The sequence below is a fragment of the Bos grunniens genome, chromosome 1 (genome assembly GCF_055505025.1).
Source record: "Bos grunniens cultivar Pamir isolate PY7600 chromosome 1, Bosgru_T2T1.0, whole genome shotgun sequence".
Classification (NCBI taxonomy): Eukaryota; Metazoa; Chordata; class Mammalia; order Artiodactyla; family Bovidae; genus Bos; species Bos grunniens.
The window spans coordinates 75,081,698-75,099,783 of record NC_141165.1 but is presented as its reverse complement, the minus strand read 5'-3'; the positions used below and the strand labels follow the sequence as shown (position 1 = coordinate 75,099,783).

The 18,086-nt window shown below is 37.5% G+C and overlaps 1 protein-coding gene and 1 non-coding gene across 11 annotated transcripts in view; one reads left to right on the top strand and one right to left on the bottom strand.

Moving 5' to 3' along the window:
* The window catches only part of VPS8 (VPS8 subunit of CORVET complex), a 302,600-nt gene that overhangs the window by 104,221 nt on the left and 180,293 nt on the right, over positions 1-18,086 (bottom strand). For all 10 annotated transcript variants that reach the window (XM_086397371.1, XM_086397382.1, XM_086397390.1 and 7 more), the window contains 3 exons: positions 16,216-16,363; positions 4,025-4,114; positions 855-897 (listed from right to left, as the gene is read on the bottom strand). In XM_086397371.1, coding sequence (XP_086253497.1) covers positions 855-897; positions 4,025-4,114; positions 16,216-16,363 — 281 coding nt within the window. The remainder of the gene's footprint in view (positions 1-854; positions 898-4,024; positions 4,115-16,215; positions 16,364-18,086) is intronic.
* On the top strand, positions 9,631-9,737 carry LOC147379676 (U6 spliceosomal RNA). Its single transcript, XR_015135242.1, has one exon. It is a non-coding gene; the product is annotated as a U6 spliceosomal RNA (small nuclear RNA).

Sequence of the window (18,086 nt, the reverse complement as noted above, 5' to 3'; positions counted from 1 at the left end):
AAATCTTGAAGACATTATGCTAAGTGTAATAAGCTAGACACAAAAGGACAATTACTACTTGATTCTACTTATATGAGATACCTAACCCAGAGTAATCAAATTCATCAAGTCAGAAAGCAGAATGGTGGTTACCAGGGGCTGAGTGGGGAGGAGGGAATAAGGAGTAACTGATGGGCACGGAATTTCAATTTGGCAAGGTGAAAAGGTTCTAGAGATGGATGCTGGTGATGACTGTACAACAGTGTGAATGTACTTATTGCCAATGAACTGTACACTTAAAACTGGCTAAAACAGTGAATTTTATGTGGCACTTACTTTACCACACTTTTACAAAACAAATAATTTTTTAGTATCAAGGAATATAATAAAAATTACATATCTATCTGTGACAAAGTCATTCAACATACTAAACTTCAAGTTTTACTGCTTTCTGCTAAAATCATGTAAGTTCAAAACAGAAACACTGGCTATTACTTACTAATTCGAAGCTCTGCTTTGTTGTTGTTCAGCACATTACAGTAATTTTTAAAATGTTAGTTATGTATCTCATTTATAATAACCAAAACATAAGAACAAAAGTATAGCCAAAAATTAATTAATACCAGTGAAGAATATATCTCATTTTCTGTATAATGAAATGACATCTAGTACTGACAATTAGCATCACAAAAGCACAATGGTTTATATTACTTCCTATTATGAGCCTTGAAAACAAGTCAAAATTTGGATCAATGATAAACAGTAATATACAGATCAATGTAGTTATTACTTAATAAATGTAGTTTTTTACTTAATACATTTTAAAACATGGGGTCCACAGAAAAAGAAATTGCAAATTACACTCAAGAACTTACTTTTATCTTGACGTATTATCTCTTGAAGTTTGCTTTGTAGTCTCTAGGAGGTAAAAGGAACATTTTATATTTCTAATCCACCAACACCTGAATTAACATATTTTAAAGGTAAAATCCAAGAAACAAGGTTTTTAAGAATGATCTCTGTCATTCAGAGGAGAACATCTGTGTATACAGAAAGCATAGCTAGTAGTACTGGAAGTGACCCAATATATCAAATATCACTTATTCTGCCCCACTTTTGCTTCTGTTGTACCACCACACGGTCATCATTGACACTCTTTAGGCACAGTAATGGGGATTAGGGTTAATCCATGCTTTGGAAGGGAATAAAATTCACACTCAATTATGAAAAAAAGGGATGGGTGCAAATAAAAAAGGACATGACAAGTCTATCATGACAGCATAGGGCACAGCCTTGGGTGTGACATCTTCTAGATACGCAGTTGTAGCATCCACTACTCCATTGAATTCTAGATCCTCAGACACTCTTAACTGATATTCCAAAGGCTTTTTAATATAGACTGAAGTTGACCTTAATGCATCCCTTCTACCCCAAATTTGCTTTCCTTGAGGTCTTTTATAGGCTAATGGTAAGCTAAAAATCAGAATCATTGTTAACTGCTCCCTCTCATTCACCCCATACCATATTCAAATGATCAATAAGTTCTTAAATCCACCTTCTCTTTTCACTTCACCAGAACCATCACACCCACTCAAGCCCTCCTGATTCACTGCTGCAATAGCCTCGCAAGTGCTCTCTGCTTCCTCCTCCTCTGCATCCCACAGATCCTCCTACAGTCAACAGAGCAGTCTTTATGAAACAACATCACATCAGTTTCTTGTTTAAAAACCTTCAGTTCATCCTGGGTGAAAAGACAATCAGCCCTAATTCTTTAGCATGTCCTACAAAATCTTTCCAAATCTGGATCAAGTCTTTGTTTCCAGCCTGACCCGCCTATTTATACACTGATAGCTGAGCCCTAGTAAAGCTACTGGCTCATCTCCTAGCAGTTCGTATTCCTCTGTATTTTGCAAATGATCATCTTATTCCCTGAAAAGATCTCTCACTTCTCCATTTCCCATCTATGCCAAGAATACATTTACTTATCCTTTAAAATTGGGTTCATGGTATTATCAACAAATAAACTGCAAGGAAAATAAGAGATGAGAGAGTAACCTAGAGATTAAAAGGGGTTAAGAGCCTATACAAATTCTCTGTGGAATACTGTTCCTTGCCTGTTTCATAATTATATGGCTAGAAAAAAACTAGAAGCTAATGTGAACTATTTTTTAAAATATAAATCAGATCAGATCAGTCGCTCAGTCGTGTCCGACTCTTTGTGACCCCATGAATCACAGCACGCCAGGCCTCCCTGTCCATCACCAATTCCCGGAGTTCACTCAGACTCACGTCCACAGAGTCAGTGATGCCATCCAGCCATCTCATCCTCTGTCGTCCCCTTATCCCTAATCTATTCCTAGCTAGATGACAATGTTTAAAAAATGGATATATAATCATACACATCAGGATGGCTATTACCAAGAAAATAAAAAATAACAAGTGTTGGTGAAGAGAAATTGAAACTTCGGTGCACTGCTGGTGAGAATGTAAAATGGTAATAGTGGCTATAGAAAAATGGTATGGCAGTTCTTTAAAAATTAAAAATAGAACTGCCATTTGATTCAGCAATCCCAGTTCTGGTGTATATTCAGCAATCCCACTGAAAGCAAGGACTCAAGAAGATATTAGTATACCCATGTTTATAGCAGCATTATTCACAACAATCAAAATGTGGAAGCAACCCAAGTGTCCACTGTTGAATGAATGGAAAAACAAAATGTAGTATATATAATGGAATATTATTAAGCCTTAAAAGATGAATGAAATTCTGACATGTGCTACAATATGAATAAATCTTGAAGACATTATGCTAACTGTAATAAGCTAGACACAAAAAGACAAATACTATTTGATTCCTGTTATGTGAGGTACCTAGTGATCAAATTCCCAGAGTCTGAAGTAGAATGGTGGTTGCCAGGGGCTAGCAGGCAGGGAAGAATAACTGGTCTAATAAGTTTGGGAAGCTGAAAAAGAGATGGATGTGGTGAGGCTACATACCAATGTGAATATACTTAATGCCACTGAAACGGTAAATTTTATAACAATTAAAAGAAATTTTTTACAGAACTGATATAACACCAACTGCTGTCGGAATGTAGAGCAATCAGAACTCTCATACATTATTGGTGGAACATAAAATGCTACAGCCATTGTGCAAAGAGGTCTGCTGCTGCTGCTGCTAAGTCGCTTCAGTCATGCCCGACTCTGTGCAACCCCATAGACAGAAGCCCACCAGGCTCCCCCGTCCCTGGGATTCTCCAGGCAAGAACACTGGAGTGGTCTGCTAATTTCTTATAAAACTAAACCTCTACCTATCTTGTGAGGCACCAATTCCATTCCCCGGTATTGACCCCAGGGAAAGGAAAACATTTTTGCACAGAAGCAGTCATAGCAACTTTACTCATAATAACAAAACACTAGAGATAGCTCAGGTGTCAATCAACAGGAGAATGGATAAACTGTGATACAGTCATACAATTAGATGCTACTCAACAATAATAGGAACTGATACATGTAATAACAGAGATAAATCTTAAAAGCATTATGCCAAATGGAAGAAGAATTATACAAGAGTATCTATGGGATGATTCCATTAGTATGAATGAACAAAAAAGGCAAAACTAATCCACAGAGAAAAAAATTCAAATTGTTCTCTCTGAGGGGACAGAATTGGGAACTGACTGTGAAGGAACTTTCTGGGCTGAAGGTAATGTTCTCTTATCTTGTTAGGCACTGGAGTTAAACAAGTGCATGCATTGTTATGATTCATTAAATGGTACATTCAAAACTGGAGGATTTTGTTGGATGTAAATTTTACCTTAAAAAAATACAAAGATAGATTGACTCAAGTTAAAGACATGCATGATAAAAATATCTAGGGATAAAATGTACTGCTGTCTGCAACTTACTCTGAAACATAAGAAACTGACTGATGAAAACTTACACAATGTTTTACGTCAATTTTATCTCAAGAAAAAAAAATAAATTGATAAATGGATAGAGGGCTAGACAGAAATATGACAAAGCAAACAGAGTAACATGTTACCTTTAGCATTATTAAGAAGGCACCATGAATATCTCCTTTCTTTTCTAATAGATAAGCAGTGACTTCACAAAGTTGATACTTCTGGGTAATCTAGCAAAGAAAAAAAGATAAAGTTTTTGTTGAAAAATCTTGTTTGTGGAGTCAAAATATCCTATTAAGGATGAAAAAGTTCCATGATAATAAATAATGAATTCATATGCTAAACAGTATATTACTGATGCTCTACAGCATAACATGCAAATATTTGTCTTTCTAGTCTTAGAGTGGCCTATTTGGGACTACAAGTGAACCAAAGTCATTCATTCTCTTTTCACTTATTTAAAAAGTTGTTAAGCACCTGAATTATGTATACCCACTGAACAAAAAGTAACATGTACACATAAATAGTAATAATATACACCAGAAATTGCTAAGTGTAATTATTCATAAAATATTTAGAACAAAAAGACAATGAAAACACTATAAATTAGCTTGTGGGATCTTAATAAAAATTAATAAACCAGGAGTTTCTAATAAGTTAAAAAAGAAATATCAGCTGAGCCAAGAAAAAAGAAAATAAATACAGAAAAGAATGTCATAAAAAGAAACAACAGTGAGATTTAAAAAAATCCTACGTTAGTCTTTAAACTTTCTCAGGAGTCAGAAAAAAGAAAGGCACAAATAACATATTAACAGGTGAAGAGATCAAAGAGGGAAGATGTAATCATCTTAATAAATGCAGAACAAGTAATACGATGCAGCACCCGTTTCTGACAAAAATAAAAACAATACAAAACACTGTAACCCAAACTGGTAACTGAACTTTCTTAGTTTAATAAAAATCATCTATTAGAATCCTAAAATAAACACCATATTTAAAATAAAATGTTAGACACATCCCCTTTTATTATTTATCTTTTTTAGTTCTACCAGTTTATTGCTACCAACCCATCTCCCTCCATCCTCATGCACACATGCTCAGTCATGAAACCCCATGGACTGCAGCCCGCCAGGCTTCTCTGCCCATGGACTTTTCCAGGCAAGAACACTGGAGTGGGTTGCCATTTCCTTCTCCAACTTTTTAAATCAGAAATAAGGAGAGAATGCATATTTTCACTGCTGCTGCTCGGTAATATCCCAGAGTTCCCAGACATCTGGTGAGGGAATGAAAAAAAATACAAGATTGGAAAACAATGCACAAAAATTAACAGCACATACCAGCAATAATCAATCTTTTAAAAGTCATTTCAAAAAATTTCCTTTTAGAAATTTCATTTCCAATGAGCCCAAGTGGCCATGGAGGGAGTGGAGCCACCTCATGCCATGGCCCTGCATCTAGCCAGAGCGGAGAGCCACTGCAGGGATTAGCGTGCATGCCTGTACCTGGGAGGGAGCAGCAGCTGCCTGGACTTTGACCCTTCCTCCAGCCGCGTCAGTGTCTGTCACTGCCTGCACACAATTAAGTGCAAGCATCGGGAAAGACCGGAACCAGCCCAGGCCCTCAGCCTGCCTCTAACTAGGGAGGAGACTGCCATGGCTGATGCAACTGCACAGAGGTAAAAATGGATCCAGCTTATTAGTGTGGCTTCAGCCACTCTGGCCCTGACCCTGCCTCTACCCAATGTGTGCACACCAGGAAAAAAAGGGGCACAAATTGGATTTCCCTAGTAGTCCAGTGGTTAAGAATCCATCAGCCAATGCAGGGGACACAGATTGAATCCTTGGTCTGGAAAGATCCCACATGCTGCAAATCAACTAAGCCAGTGTGCCACAGCTAACTAATCCTGTGCTCTTCAGCCCATGAGCAGCAACTTCTGATCCTGTGTGCTACACCTACTAAAACCTGGGGACCTAGAGCTCGTGCTCTATAAGAAGAGAAGCCACTGCAATGAGAAGCTCATGTACCACAAGGAAGAACAGCCACAAGAGTAGCTCCTGCTCACTGCAACTCGAGAAAGCTCACACATAGCAATGAAGACTGAGCACAGCCGTAAGTAAATAACAATTGCTAATTAAAAAAAAAAAAAAAGGTGGAACAATCTTAGAAGTGCAGTCCCAAGCCCTCAGGTCCCAGCCATACCCCAAACTATGGCGAATATCACCATCACACTGGGAAGAAACCCTGCTCCAGACCCTCAGGCCTTGGCATCACCCCTGACACGGCAGTGACTCTAGCCCTGCAAGCCAGCAATACAGAGCCTGATAGCACAGAACAGGGAAGGACGCAGCCTACGCTCACTTTAAATTTAGCTCTTCCACCGATGCCACTGGGGACAAGCAGACTTCATAGGGATGCTCCCACATATGGACATGCCTTCAAGACTGGGAACTGTTTCACATAATCTCACAGAGAAAAACAGAGAACGTCAAACAAGATATAAAAAAGAGGAATGTGTTTCAGATGAAAGAGAAAAATTCATTAAGGGGATGGGAAACAAAAAGTGATAAATAATTTACCTGAAAAGAGTTCAAAGCATTACTAATAAAATGCTATCTGAACATGGGAAAATAAGATGAACACAGTGATAACTGAAACAAAAAGAAAATAGAAAAGAGGATTATCAAAGCTGAAGAATACAAGAAGAATTTAAAATACAGAAGAAGGAGTTAACAGCAGAATGAAAAACAAGTTAAAACCGACACCAATAATATACAAAGAGCCATAACAGACTACTACAAACAACTATATACAAATAAAATGGACAACCTAGAAGGAACGGACAAATTCTTAGAAAGATATAACCTTTTAAGACTGAAAGAGAAAGAAAGAGATAATATGAACAGACTAACCACAAGTACCAAAACCAAAATTACAATTTAAAAACTTCCAACAAACTGAAGTCCAGGTACTGACTGCTCCACAGGTGAATTCTATCAAGCATTTCAGTTCAGTTGCTTAGTCATGTCTGACTCTTTGCGACCCCATGGACTGCAGCACACCAGGCTTCCGTGTCCATCACTAGCATCAGGACCTTACTCAAAGTCATGTCCATCGAGTCAGTGATGCCATCCAACCATCTCATCCTCTGTCGTCCCCTTCTCCTCCCACCTTCAATCTTTCCCAGCATCAGGGTCTTTTCCAATGAGTCAGTTCTTCGCATCAAGTGGCCAAAGGATTGGAATTTCAGCTTCAGCATCAGTGCTTCCAATGAATATTCAGGACTACTTCCTTTAGGATGGACTGGCTGGATCTCCTTGCAGTCCAAGGGACTCTCAAAAGTCTTCTCCAACACCACAGTTCAAAAGCATCAATTCTTCAGCATTCAGCTTTCTTTATAGTCCAACTCTCACATCCATATATGACTATTGGAAAAACCATAGTTTTGACTAGATAGACCTTTGTTGGCAAAGTAACGTCTCTGTTTTAATATGCTGTCTAGGTTGGTCATTGCTTTTCTTCCAAGGAGAAAGCGTCTTTTAATTTTATGACTGCAATCACCAAATGCAGTGATTTTGGAGCCCAAGAAAATAAAGTCTCTCACTGCTTCCATTGTTTCCCTTCTATTTGCCATGAAGTGATGGGACCAGATGCCATGATCTTCGTTTTCTGAATATTGAGTTTTAAGCCAACTTTTTCATGCTCCTCTTCCACTTTCATCAAGAGGCTCTTTAGTTCTTCTTCACTTTCTGCCATAAGGGTGGTGTCATCTGCATATCTGAGGTTATTGATATTTCTCCCAGCAATCTTGATTCCAGCTTGTGCTTTATCCAGTCCGACATTTCGCATGATGTACTCTGCATATAAGTTACATAAGCAGGGTGATAATATACAGCCTTGACATACTGCTTTTCCTATTTGGAACCAGTCTGTTGTTCCATGTCCAGTTCTAACTGTTGCTTCTTGATCTGCATACAGATTTCTCAGGAGGCAGGTCAGGTGGTCTGGTATTCCCATCTCTTGAAGAATTTTCCACAGTTTGTTGTGATCCACACAGTCAAAGTCTTTGGCATAGGCAATTAATCAGAAGTAGATGTTTTTCTGGAACTCTCTTGCTCTTTTAGAGAAGAGTTAACACCTATCCTTCTGAAACTCTTCCAAAATATTGTGGAGGAAGGAACACTGCCAAGTTCATATTATTAGGCCACTATCACTCTGATACCAAAACCAGACGAAGGCACTACCAAAAAAAATTTACAAGCCAATATCACTGATGAATATAGCCACAAAAACACTCAAGAAAATACTAGTAAACTGAAACCAACAATGCATTAAAGGATCATACCATGATTAAGTGGGATTTATTCCAGAGAGGCAAGGATTCTCTAGCATCCATAAATCAATCCACATGATACACTATGTTAACAAACTGAAGAATAAAAACTGTATGTTCATCTCAACAGATGCAGAAAAGCTTTTGACAAAATTCAAAACCCATTTACGATAAAAAGAAAAAAAAAATCTCTCCATAAAGTGGGCATAGAGGGAACTTATCTCAACAAGATAAAGACCATATATGACAAGTCCATGAGCTTCCCTGGTGGCCCAGATGGTAAAGAATCTGCCTGCAATGTAGGAGACTGGGGTTTGATCCCTGGGTCAGGAAGATCGCCTGGAGAAGGGAATAGCTACCCATTCCAGTATTCTTACCTGAAGAATTCCATGGACAAAGGAGACTGGAGGGCTATAGTCCATGGGGTTGCAAAGAGTCGGACACAAGGTTGCAAAGAGTTGGACATGACCGAGCAACCAACACTTTTTTCTTTTCATGACAAGCAAACAATATTCTCAATGGTGAAAAACTGAAACCATTTCCTCTAAGATCAGGAACAAGAAAAGGGTGTCTACTCTGGTCACTATTATTCAACACAGTCTTTGAAGTCTTAGCCATGGCAATCAGAGAAGAAAAGGAAATAAAAAGAAATTCAAATTGAAAAAGAAGAAGTAAAACTGTCACTGCTTACAGATGGTATGATACTATGCATAGAAAATCCTAAAGATGCCTTTAGCTGCCTTTAGTCTTTTAGGATCAGAAAACTACTAGAGCTAATCAATGAATCTGGTAAAGTTGCAGGATACAAAATAAATGCACAGAAATCTCTTGCATTCTTATACACTAACAATGAAAGATCACAAAGAGAAATTAAGGAAACAATCCCATTTACCTTTGCAACAAAAAGAATAAAATACCTAAGAATAAACCTACCTAAAGAGGCAGAAGACCTATACTCAGAAAACTATAAGATACTGATGAAGGAAATCAAAGATGACACAAAAAGATGGAGTGATATACCATGTTCCTGGATTAGAAGAATATTGTGAAAATGACTATACTACCCAAAGCAATCTGTAGATTCAACACAATCCCTATCAAATTACCAATGACATTTTCCACAGAATTAGAAGCAAAAATTTTATGATTTATATGGAAACACAAAAGACCTCGAATAGCCAAACCAATCTTAAGAAAAAAGGAGCTGGAAGAATCAGGTTCCCTGACTCAACGCTATATTACAAAGCTACAGTTATTAAGACAGTATGGCCCTAGCACAAAAACAGAAATACAAATCAAAGGAACAGGACAGAAAACCCAGAGATAAACCCACACACATATGGTCACCCAATCTATGACAAAGGAGGCAAGAATACACAATGCAGAATAGACAGTCTCTTTAATAAGCGGTGCTGGGTGCTTGCTTCGGCAGCACATATACTAAAATTGGAACGATACAGAGAAGATTAGCATGGCCCCTGCGCAAGGATGACAGGCAAATTCGTGAAGCGTTCCATATTTTTGTATTACTCAGCCATTAAAAAGAATTCATTTGAATCAGTTCTAATGAGATGGATGAAACTGGAGCCTATTATATAGAGTGAAGTAAGCCAGAAAGAAAAACACCAATACAGTATACTAACACATATATATGGAATTTAGAAAGATGGTAACAATAATCCTGTATATGAGACAGCAAAAGAGACACTGATGTATAGAACAGTCTTATGGACTCTGTGGGAAAGGGAGAGGGTGGGAAGATTTGGGAGAATGGCATTGAAACATGTATATTATCATGTATGAAATGAGTCGCCAGTCCAGGTTCGATGCACGATACCGGATGCTTGGGGCTGGTGCACTGGGACGACCCAGAGGGAGGGTATGGGGAGGGAGGAGGGAGGAGGGTTCAGGATGGGGAACACATGTATACCTGTGGTGGATTCATTTCAATATTTGGCAAAACCAATACAATATTGTAAAGTTTAAAAATAAAATAAAATTTAAAAAAAAAATAAGCAGTGCTGGGAAAACTGGACAGCTACACGTAAAAGAACAAAATTAGAACATTCTCTAACACCATACACAAAAATAAACTCAAAATGGATTAAAGACCTAAGCTGCTGCGCCACAACTATTGAGCCTGTGCTCTACAGCCCAAGAGCCACAACTACTGAGCCCATGTATCACAACCACTGAAGCCTGGGTGCTCTGGAGTCCATGCTCCTCAACAGGAGAAGCCTCCACAATCAGAGGCCTACGCACCACTGGAGAGCAGACTCCGCTCACCATAACTAGAGAAAAGCCTGTGCAGCAATGAAGACCTATCACAGCCAAAAACAGCCACATGGACCATTAACCATGTACATGGAAAAAATATATATATAAATTCCTCTCTCGATCAGTTTACAAAAATAAATTCCAGATGTATTAAATGCCTAAATGAAAAAAGTCTCAAACTACAAAACTCATATAAGAGGATATCCTTTATGCCATTAAAGTAGGAAATAAAGGTCACACACACAAAATTTTGACACTAAAGGAAAAGACTGATAAATTAAAATAGAAGTCACTAAAAACACATTAAAAGACATGCAGTAACAGACTGAAAGAGGGCATCTCCGACACACAGAATCAGTAAAGAACTAGAGATCCAGAAATTAGAAAGAACTTCTAGAAATCAGTAAGAAAGGGTAAAATCTTAATATGAAATTGGACAAATGATATGAATACACAATTCAGAGAAAAGAAAATCCAAAGTGTCACTAAACATATGGAAAGATATGCAACGTCATGAGTAAGCAATGTAATAATCATACTGGCAAAAATTAGGAAGTCTAAAATACTCGAAATCAGCAAGGACATAAAAAAATAGCACATTTCAAACACTAATGATGAGAATGGAAACAAGTAAGAAATTAACTTGGCAATATGAGTAGAATTAAGCTACTCTATTGTCTAAAGAATTCCACTTTCACACATATTACTTAGAGAAATCTCAGATGGGTACGTAGAAGATATGTACAAAGATGTCCAGAGTGGCATTGTTTATAATGGTAAAAAACTGGCAACACTCTGATAGGAAATATATAAACTGTGGCATGGTCATTCAATGGACATTAAAATGAAAGAACTACTCTGACAATACAAAACTTTTACTGTTTAGTTTGAGGCTCTTTTTTTAAAAACAAAATTTCTGATCAACTGTTCATGACAACTGAAGTGTTATTTGTTAAAATATTTATTCCTTTGCGTGACATGCTAGATTCCCATGGGATATAGCTGATCCATTGTAAATTGTAAATATTACCTAATTTTACATAAATGGTGTCATAATAAACTATCTTTGCATCACAAAAAGAAAATGAAAGAACTACAGCTACATGCATTAAAACTGATAGACAAAAAATTAACAAAAAGCAATTTGCAATAGGATTATTATGTATGATGCTATTAATACAAAATTTAAAAGCATACAAAACTGTAACTTGTGTTTTATAGGTAAATTCAATTCATATATAGGAAAAATTTTTTTAAAAGGATGGGAAGAAGAAACTTCCAATCTTCAGGCTGGTGGAAACCTCAGGGAAGACATAATAGATAAAGGATGATTTTCTCCTATTTCTAAAACAAACAACAAAGATCTGAAGCCAGTATGGCAAAATATTAATATCTAAAGAGTTGGGTTCATGGGCACATATGTATTTGATATTTTGCACACTTCTGTATATTTTGAAATATTTCATAATTTAGAACAATTTATTTTTTTTTTTTTTTGTAGTCCAAAACTTTATTTTATAAGTGGGAAATGCTTGGGTACTACCAAAATAAGAATAAAATGTTAGTTTAAATTACATTTATAAAGAAACAATTCCAAAATAATTAATTTAAAATAATAGTACTTCCCTTGCACTGAAGAATGGCATCTATATATTCTGTCTTCCAACTGGCATTTAGAGAAACTCTTAGATACATATTTTGAATAATAGATTAAAATGTTTAATTAAAAACATCCATATACATCAAGGTGAAAATACAGAAATCACCTTGTTAAAATTGGTAAGTCAGTTTGGCAACTTGTACTGATAACAGATATATATATATATACTGATATCTGACAATAACACGATTAAGCATGTCTAAGGCAATTTAATTAATTAAAAATTTTCATTTTGAGCATCATATACAATTTTTTGGAGTTTTGTACATGGAACTTACCTAGCGCACTGAGTAGAAAGCATTCTATTTCAGATACAAAATTCATAACAAATTTGATAGGTGACTGAAGTGTAAGGAAAAGTAACACAAGAAGACAGAATGTACATTTTGTATTGGCATTAGAGAAAAAACTGGCTTGTATATCTTCTTGGTTCCTTGTTGCGGTACAAAAATTTTAAAGATATATGTATTCCCACTGGTGAAAGAAATCAAAGAGGACACTAATAGATGGAGAAATATACCATGTTCATGGATTGGAAGAATCAATATAGTGAAAATGAGTATACTACCCAAAGCAATTTATAGATTCAATGCAATCCCTATCAAGCTACCAACAGTATTCTTCACAGAGCTAGAACAAATAATTTCACAATTTGTATGGAAATACAAAAAACCTCGAATAGCCAAAGCGATCTTGAGAAAGAAGAATGGAACTGGAGGAATCAACCTACCTGACTTCAGGCTCTACTACAAAGCCACAGTTATCAAGACAGTATGGTACTGGCACAAAGACAGAAATATAGATCAATGGAACAACATAGAAAGCCCAGAGATAAATCCACGCACATATGGACACCTTATCTTTGACAAAGGAGGCAAGAATATACAGTGGATTAAAGACAATCTCTTTAACAAGTGGTGCTGGGAAATCTGGTCAACCACTTGTAAAAGAATGAAACTAGAACACTTTCTAACACCATATACAAAAATAAACTCAAAATGGATTAAAGATCTCAACGTAAGACCAGAAACTATAAAACTCCTAGAGGAGAACATAGGCAAAACACTCTCTGACATACATCACAGCAGGATCCTCTATGACCCACCTCCCAGAATATTGGAAATAAAAGCAAAAATAAACAAATGGGACCTAATTAAACTTAAAAGCTTCTGCACATCAAAGGAAACTATTAGCAAGGTGAAAAGACAGCCTTCAGAATGGGAGAAAATAATAGCAAATGAAGCAACCGACAAACAACTAATCTCAAAAATATACAAGCAACTCCTACAGCTCAACTCCAGAAAAATAAATGACCCAATCAAAAAATGGGCCAAAGATCTAAATAGACGTTTCTCCAAAGAAGACATACAGATGGCTAACAAACACATGAAAAGATGCTCAACATCACTCATTATCAGAGAAATGCAAATCAAAACCACTATGAGGTACCATCTCACACCAGTCAGAATGGCTGCGATCCAAAAGTCTACAAATAATAAATGCTGGAGAGGGTGTGGAGAAAAGGGAACCCTCTTACACTGTTGGTGGGAATGCAAACTAGTACAGCCACTATGGAGAACAGTGTGGAGATTCCTTAAAAAACTGGAAATAGAACTGCCTTACGATCCAGCAATCCCACTGCTGGGCATACACACTGAGGAAACCAGAAGAGAAAGAGACACGTGTACCCCAATGTTCATCGCAGCACTGTTTATAATAGCCAGGACATGGAAGCAACCTAGATGTCCATCAGCAGATGAATGGATGAGAAAGCTGTGGTACATATACACAATGGAGTATTACTCAGCCATTAAAAAGAATACATTTGAATCAGTTCTAATGAGGTGGATGAAACTGGAGCCTATTATACAGAGTGAAGTAAGCCAGAAGGAAAAACAGAAATACAGTATACTAACGCATATATATGGAATTTAGAAAGATGGTAACGATAACCCTGTATACGAGACAGCAAAAGAGACACTGATGTATAGAACAGTCTTATGGACTCTGTGGGAGAGGGAGAGGGTGGGAAGATTTGGGAGAATGGCATTGAAACATGTGAAATGTCATGTATGAAACGAGATGCCAGTCCAGGTTCAGTGCACGATGCTGGATGCTTGGGGCTGGTGCGCTGGGACGGCCCAGGGGGATGGTATGGGGAGGGGGGAGGGAGGAGGGTTCAGGATGGGGAGCACGTGTATACCCGAAATTAAAAAAAAAAAAAAAAAAAAAAAGATGAATAGTAAAAATGCAAAAGTATGAGTTCAGGTTTTAAAAAATTTAGAACAATTTAATCATCATCAAAAAAGCAAGAGAGTTCCAGAAAAACATCTATTTCTGCTTTATTGACTATGCCAAAGCCTTTGACTGTGTGGATCACAATAAACTGGAAAATTCTGAAAGAGATGGGAATACCAGACCACCTGACCTGCCTCTTGAGAAATCTGTATGCAGGTCAGGAAGCAACAGTTAGAACTGAACGTGGAACAACAGACTGGTTCCAAATAGGAAAAGGAGTACATCAAGGCTGTATATCATCACCCTGCTTATTTAACTTATATGCAGAGTACGTCATGCGAAATGCTGGGCTGGAAGAAGCACAAGCTGGAATTAATATTGCCAGGAGAAGTATCAATAACCTCAGATATGCAGATGGCACCACCCTTATGGCAGAAAGTGAAGAAGAACTAAAGAGCCTCTTGATGAAAGTGAAAGAGGAGAGTGAAAAAGTTGGCTTAAAGCTCAACATTCAGAAAATGAAGATCATGGCATCTGGTCCCATCACTTCATGGGAAATAGATGGGGAAACAGTGGAAACAGTGGCTGACTTTATTTTTCTGGGCTCCAAAATCACTGCAGATGGTGACTGGAGCCATGAAATTAAAAGACATTTACTCCTTGGAAGGAAAGTTATGACCAACCTAGACAGAATATTAAAAAGCAGAGACATTACTTTGCCAACAAAGGTCCGTCTAGTCAAGGCTATGGTTTTTCCAGTGGTCATGTATGGATGTGAGAGTTGGACTATAAAGAAAGCTGAGCGCCGAAGAATTGATGCTTTTGAATTGTGGTGTTGGAGAAGACTCTTGAGAGTCCCTTGAACTGCAAGGAGATCCAACCAGTCCATCCTAAAGGAGACCAGTCCTGGGTGTTCATTGGTAGGACTGTTTTTGAAGCTGAAATTCCAATACTTTGGCCACCTGATGCGAAGAGCTGACTCATTTAAAAAGACCCTCATGCTGGGAAAGATTGAGGGCAGGAGGAGAAGGGGACGACAGAGGATGAGATGGTTGGACGGCATCACTGGCTCAATGGACATGGGTTTGGGTGGACTCTGGGAGTTGGTGATGGATAGCGAGGCCTGGCGTGCTGTGGTTCATGAGGTCACAAAGAGTCGGACACAACTGAGCAGCTGAACTGAACTGAACTGAATCATGTGGGGCGTTTAGGAGTGGATGCAGAAAATACAGGTTACTGTTTCACCAGTATTGATGGCAAAGACATAATGGCAGCTTAAAATCAACTTTAAATAGGGAACATACTAGCCTCTTAGGGTAGATTAGAACATGTGCGTATATATACATATGCACATATGTGCATACACACACACATTTCCATTTGGAAATGGAAGAAAACAAGGAAGGAGAATCAAGGCAATGACTGTGCTAACTGCCATTTAGCCTCATAAGTCTCACGACACTATCACAAGACTATCTAAACCATCAGTGTCTGCAAGTAAGAGTTTGGTTTTTCACTTTTAATATTTTTACTGTATTCCTTTTTCTGTGTTTGTCCTGTTGGCTAAAATGCCTGTGAAACTTGATTAATAACCATTATTGGCATGTGCTGTTTCTGACTTCACCAGAGTGAACAGAGAGGCAATTTATCACAGCAAGGAAAAGCATGCACCATGGAGTCAAACGAAGTGGGTTCATTCTTCGATGCTAGCACATAGTGGGCATAAACTCAGGCAACTGATTTAACATATGCATCTCCCTGTGCTCATCTGTAAAACAGTGAATGATAAACGTTGACTCTTTCCTTCTCTACAGCATTGGTCTTACCTGAATAGTTTCTTCTAGGCGGTAGCACTCAAGGACTTGCAGCGTCTCAATAACGTGGTTTGGGCTGAACTGACACAAGAGCTCAATGAACTGCTCTATTATACAGGGAGATATCTGCAGCGATTCTTGATTTACATGAATACCTTCCCTGAAAACAGAAAAGGCAAGAGAGTAGCATTATTTAATCATATCTGTAATTAAGGCTACAGGTAAAAAGCATGCTAAGTTTTCCAGGTGGCTCAGTGGTGAAGAATCCACCTACCAATGTAGGATATGCAAGTTTGATCCCTGGGTGGGGAAGATTCCGTGGAGAAGGAAATGCAACCCCCTCCAGTATTCTTGCCTGTGAAATACCATGGACAGAGGAGCCTGATGGTCTACAAAGAATTGGACACAACTCAGCGACTGAACAACAACACAAAATGTTACCTTAAAACCAAGACTACCTTTTGGTCGGGTAAAATTGTGAATTAAAAGTCTTAATGTTACTTAGGTTATTAAGGTGAATTATATATGATAGAGACATTCTAAATCACAATGCTTCTCAATTTACCTTGAATAATTATGGAAATGAGATTCAGTGCGGGCTCCTCTAAACCACATATAAAGTTCTATTATTGCTCAAAAAAACCCAAAGATAACTCAGTTTAGTTTGAATAATTTGATCCGTGAATGACTATATACAATAAGCCATCTTCCAGTCTCAACAACTGTCCCTACTCTACTTCCCTTATAGTACCAATCACATCATGTTGTAATCACTTCTTTAATTATCCATCTTCCCTAAAAGACTATAAATTCTGTGAGGGCAGCCACCAGGTATCTTCTCACTAATGAATTCTCAAAGCCTGCAACAGCATCTTGCACAATGCAGCAACAGCTAATTATTTGACTGTTGTGAAAACAAGCAAGTGGATGAAGAGTAAGATATATTAAATTTATGGTTCATTTGCCTGGAATGTCAGCCATTCACAAAGTCTGCTATTTATAATGCCTACACAAAAGCTGTGGAGGTTGAGGATTAGTTTTATCATGGTGGAGACTACTGGAAATATTTAGAAAAATCAACTGCTGCTCATTGGAAATCTAAGAATCATTTTCTCTCTACCCTCAAAATAAGTCAGTTTTTCTGGGAGTCTATCTTCTCTTCAGAATTCCTCAACCAAAGCTCTGTATATAAAGAATTGGAACAGGGTTAAGAAGATACAAAAATGACTGCTTGGAAAACTAACCTTCTAAAGAAAGGTTAACAGTCTGAATAGACCAATCTCTAGAAATGAAATAGAATCTGTAATTAAAAAAAAAAAAAAATCCCTACCAAAAAAAAAAGGTCCAGGACCAGATGGCTTCTTAGGAGAATTCTACTAAATAGACAAAGAACTTACACGGATCCTTCTCAAACTCTTCCAAAAGAACCAAAGAGGAAGGAATACTCCCAGAGACGTTTTATGAAGCCACTGTCACCCTAATACCAAAACTAGACAAAGACACACTACCAAAAAAAGAAAATTACAGGTCAATACCTTTGATGAATATAGATGCAAAAATTCTTAACAAAATATTAGCAAACTGAATCTAACAACACATAAAAAAGGTCATACACCACGACCAAGTTGGATTCAACCCAGTGTCACAAGGATGGCTCAACATATGCAGATTAATCAACGTGATACATTACATCAACAAGAGAAAGGGCAAAAACTATACGATGATCTCAACAGACGCAGAAAAAGCATTTGATAAAATTCAACATCCATGGGTGATTTTTTAAAAAAACCCTTACAAAGACTGATATACAGGGAACATAGCTCAACATAAAAGCTGTTTATGACAAACCCACAGCCAATATAATATTCAACAGTGAAATGCTG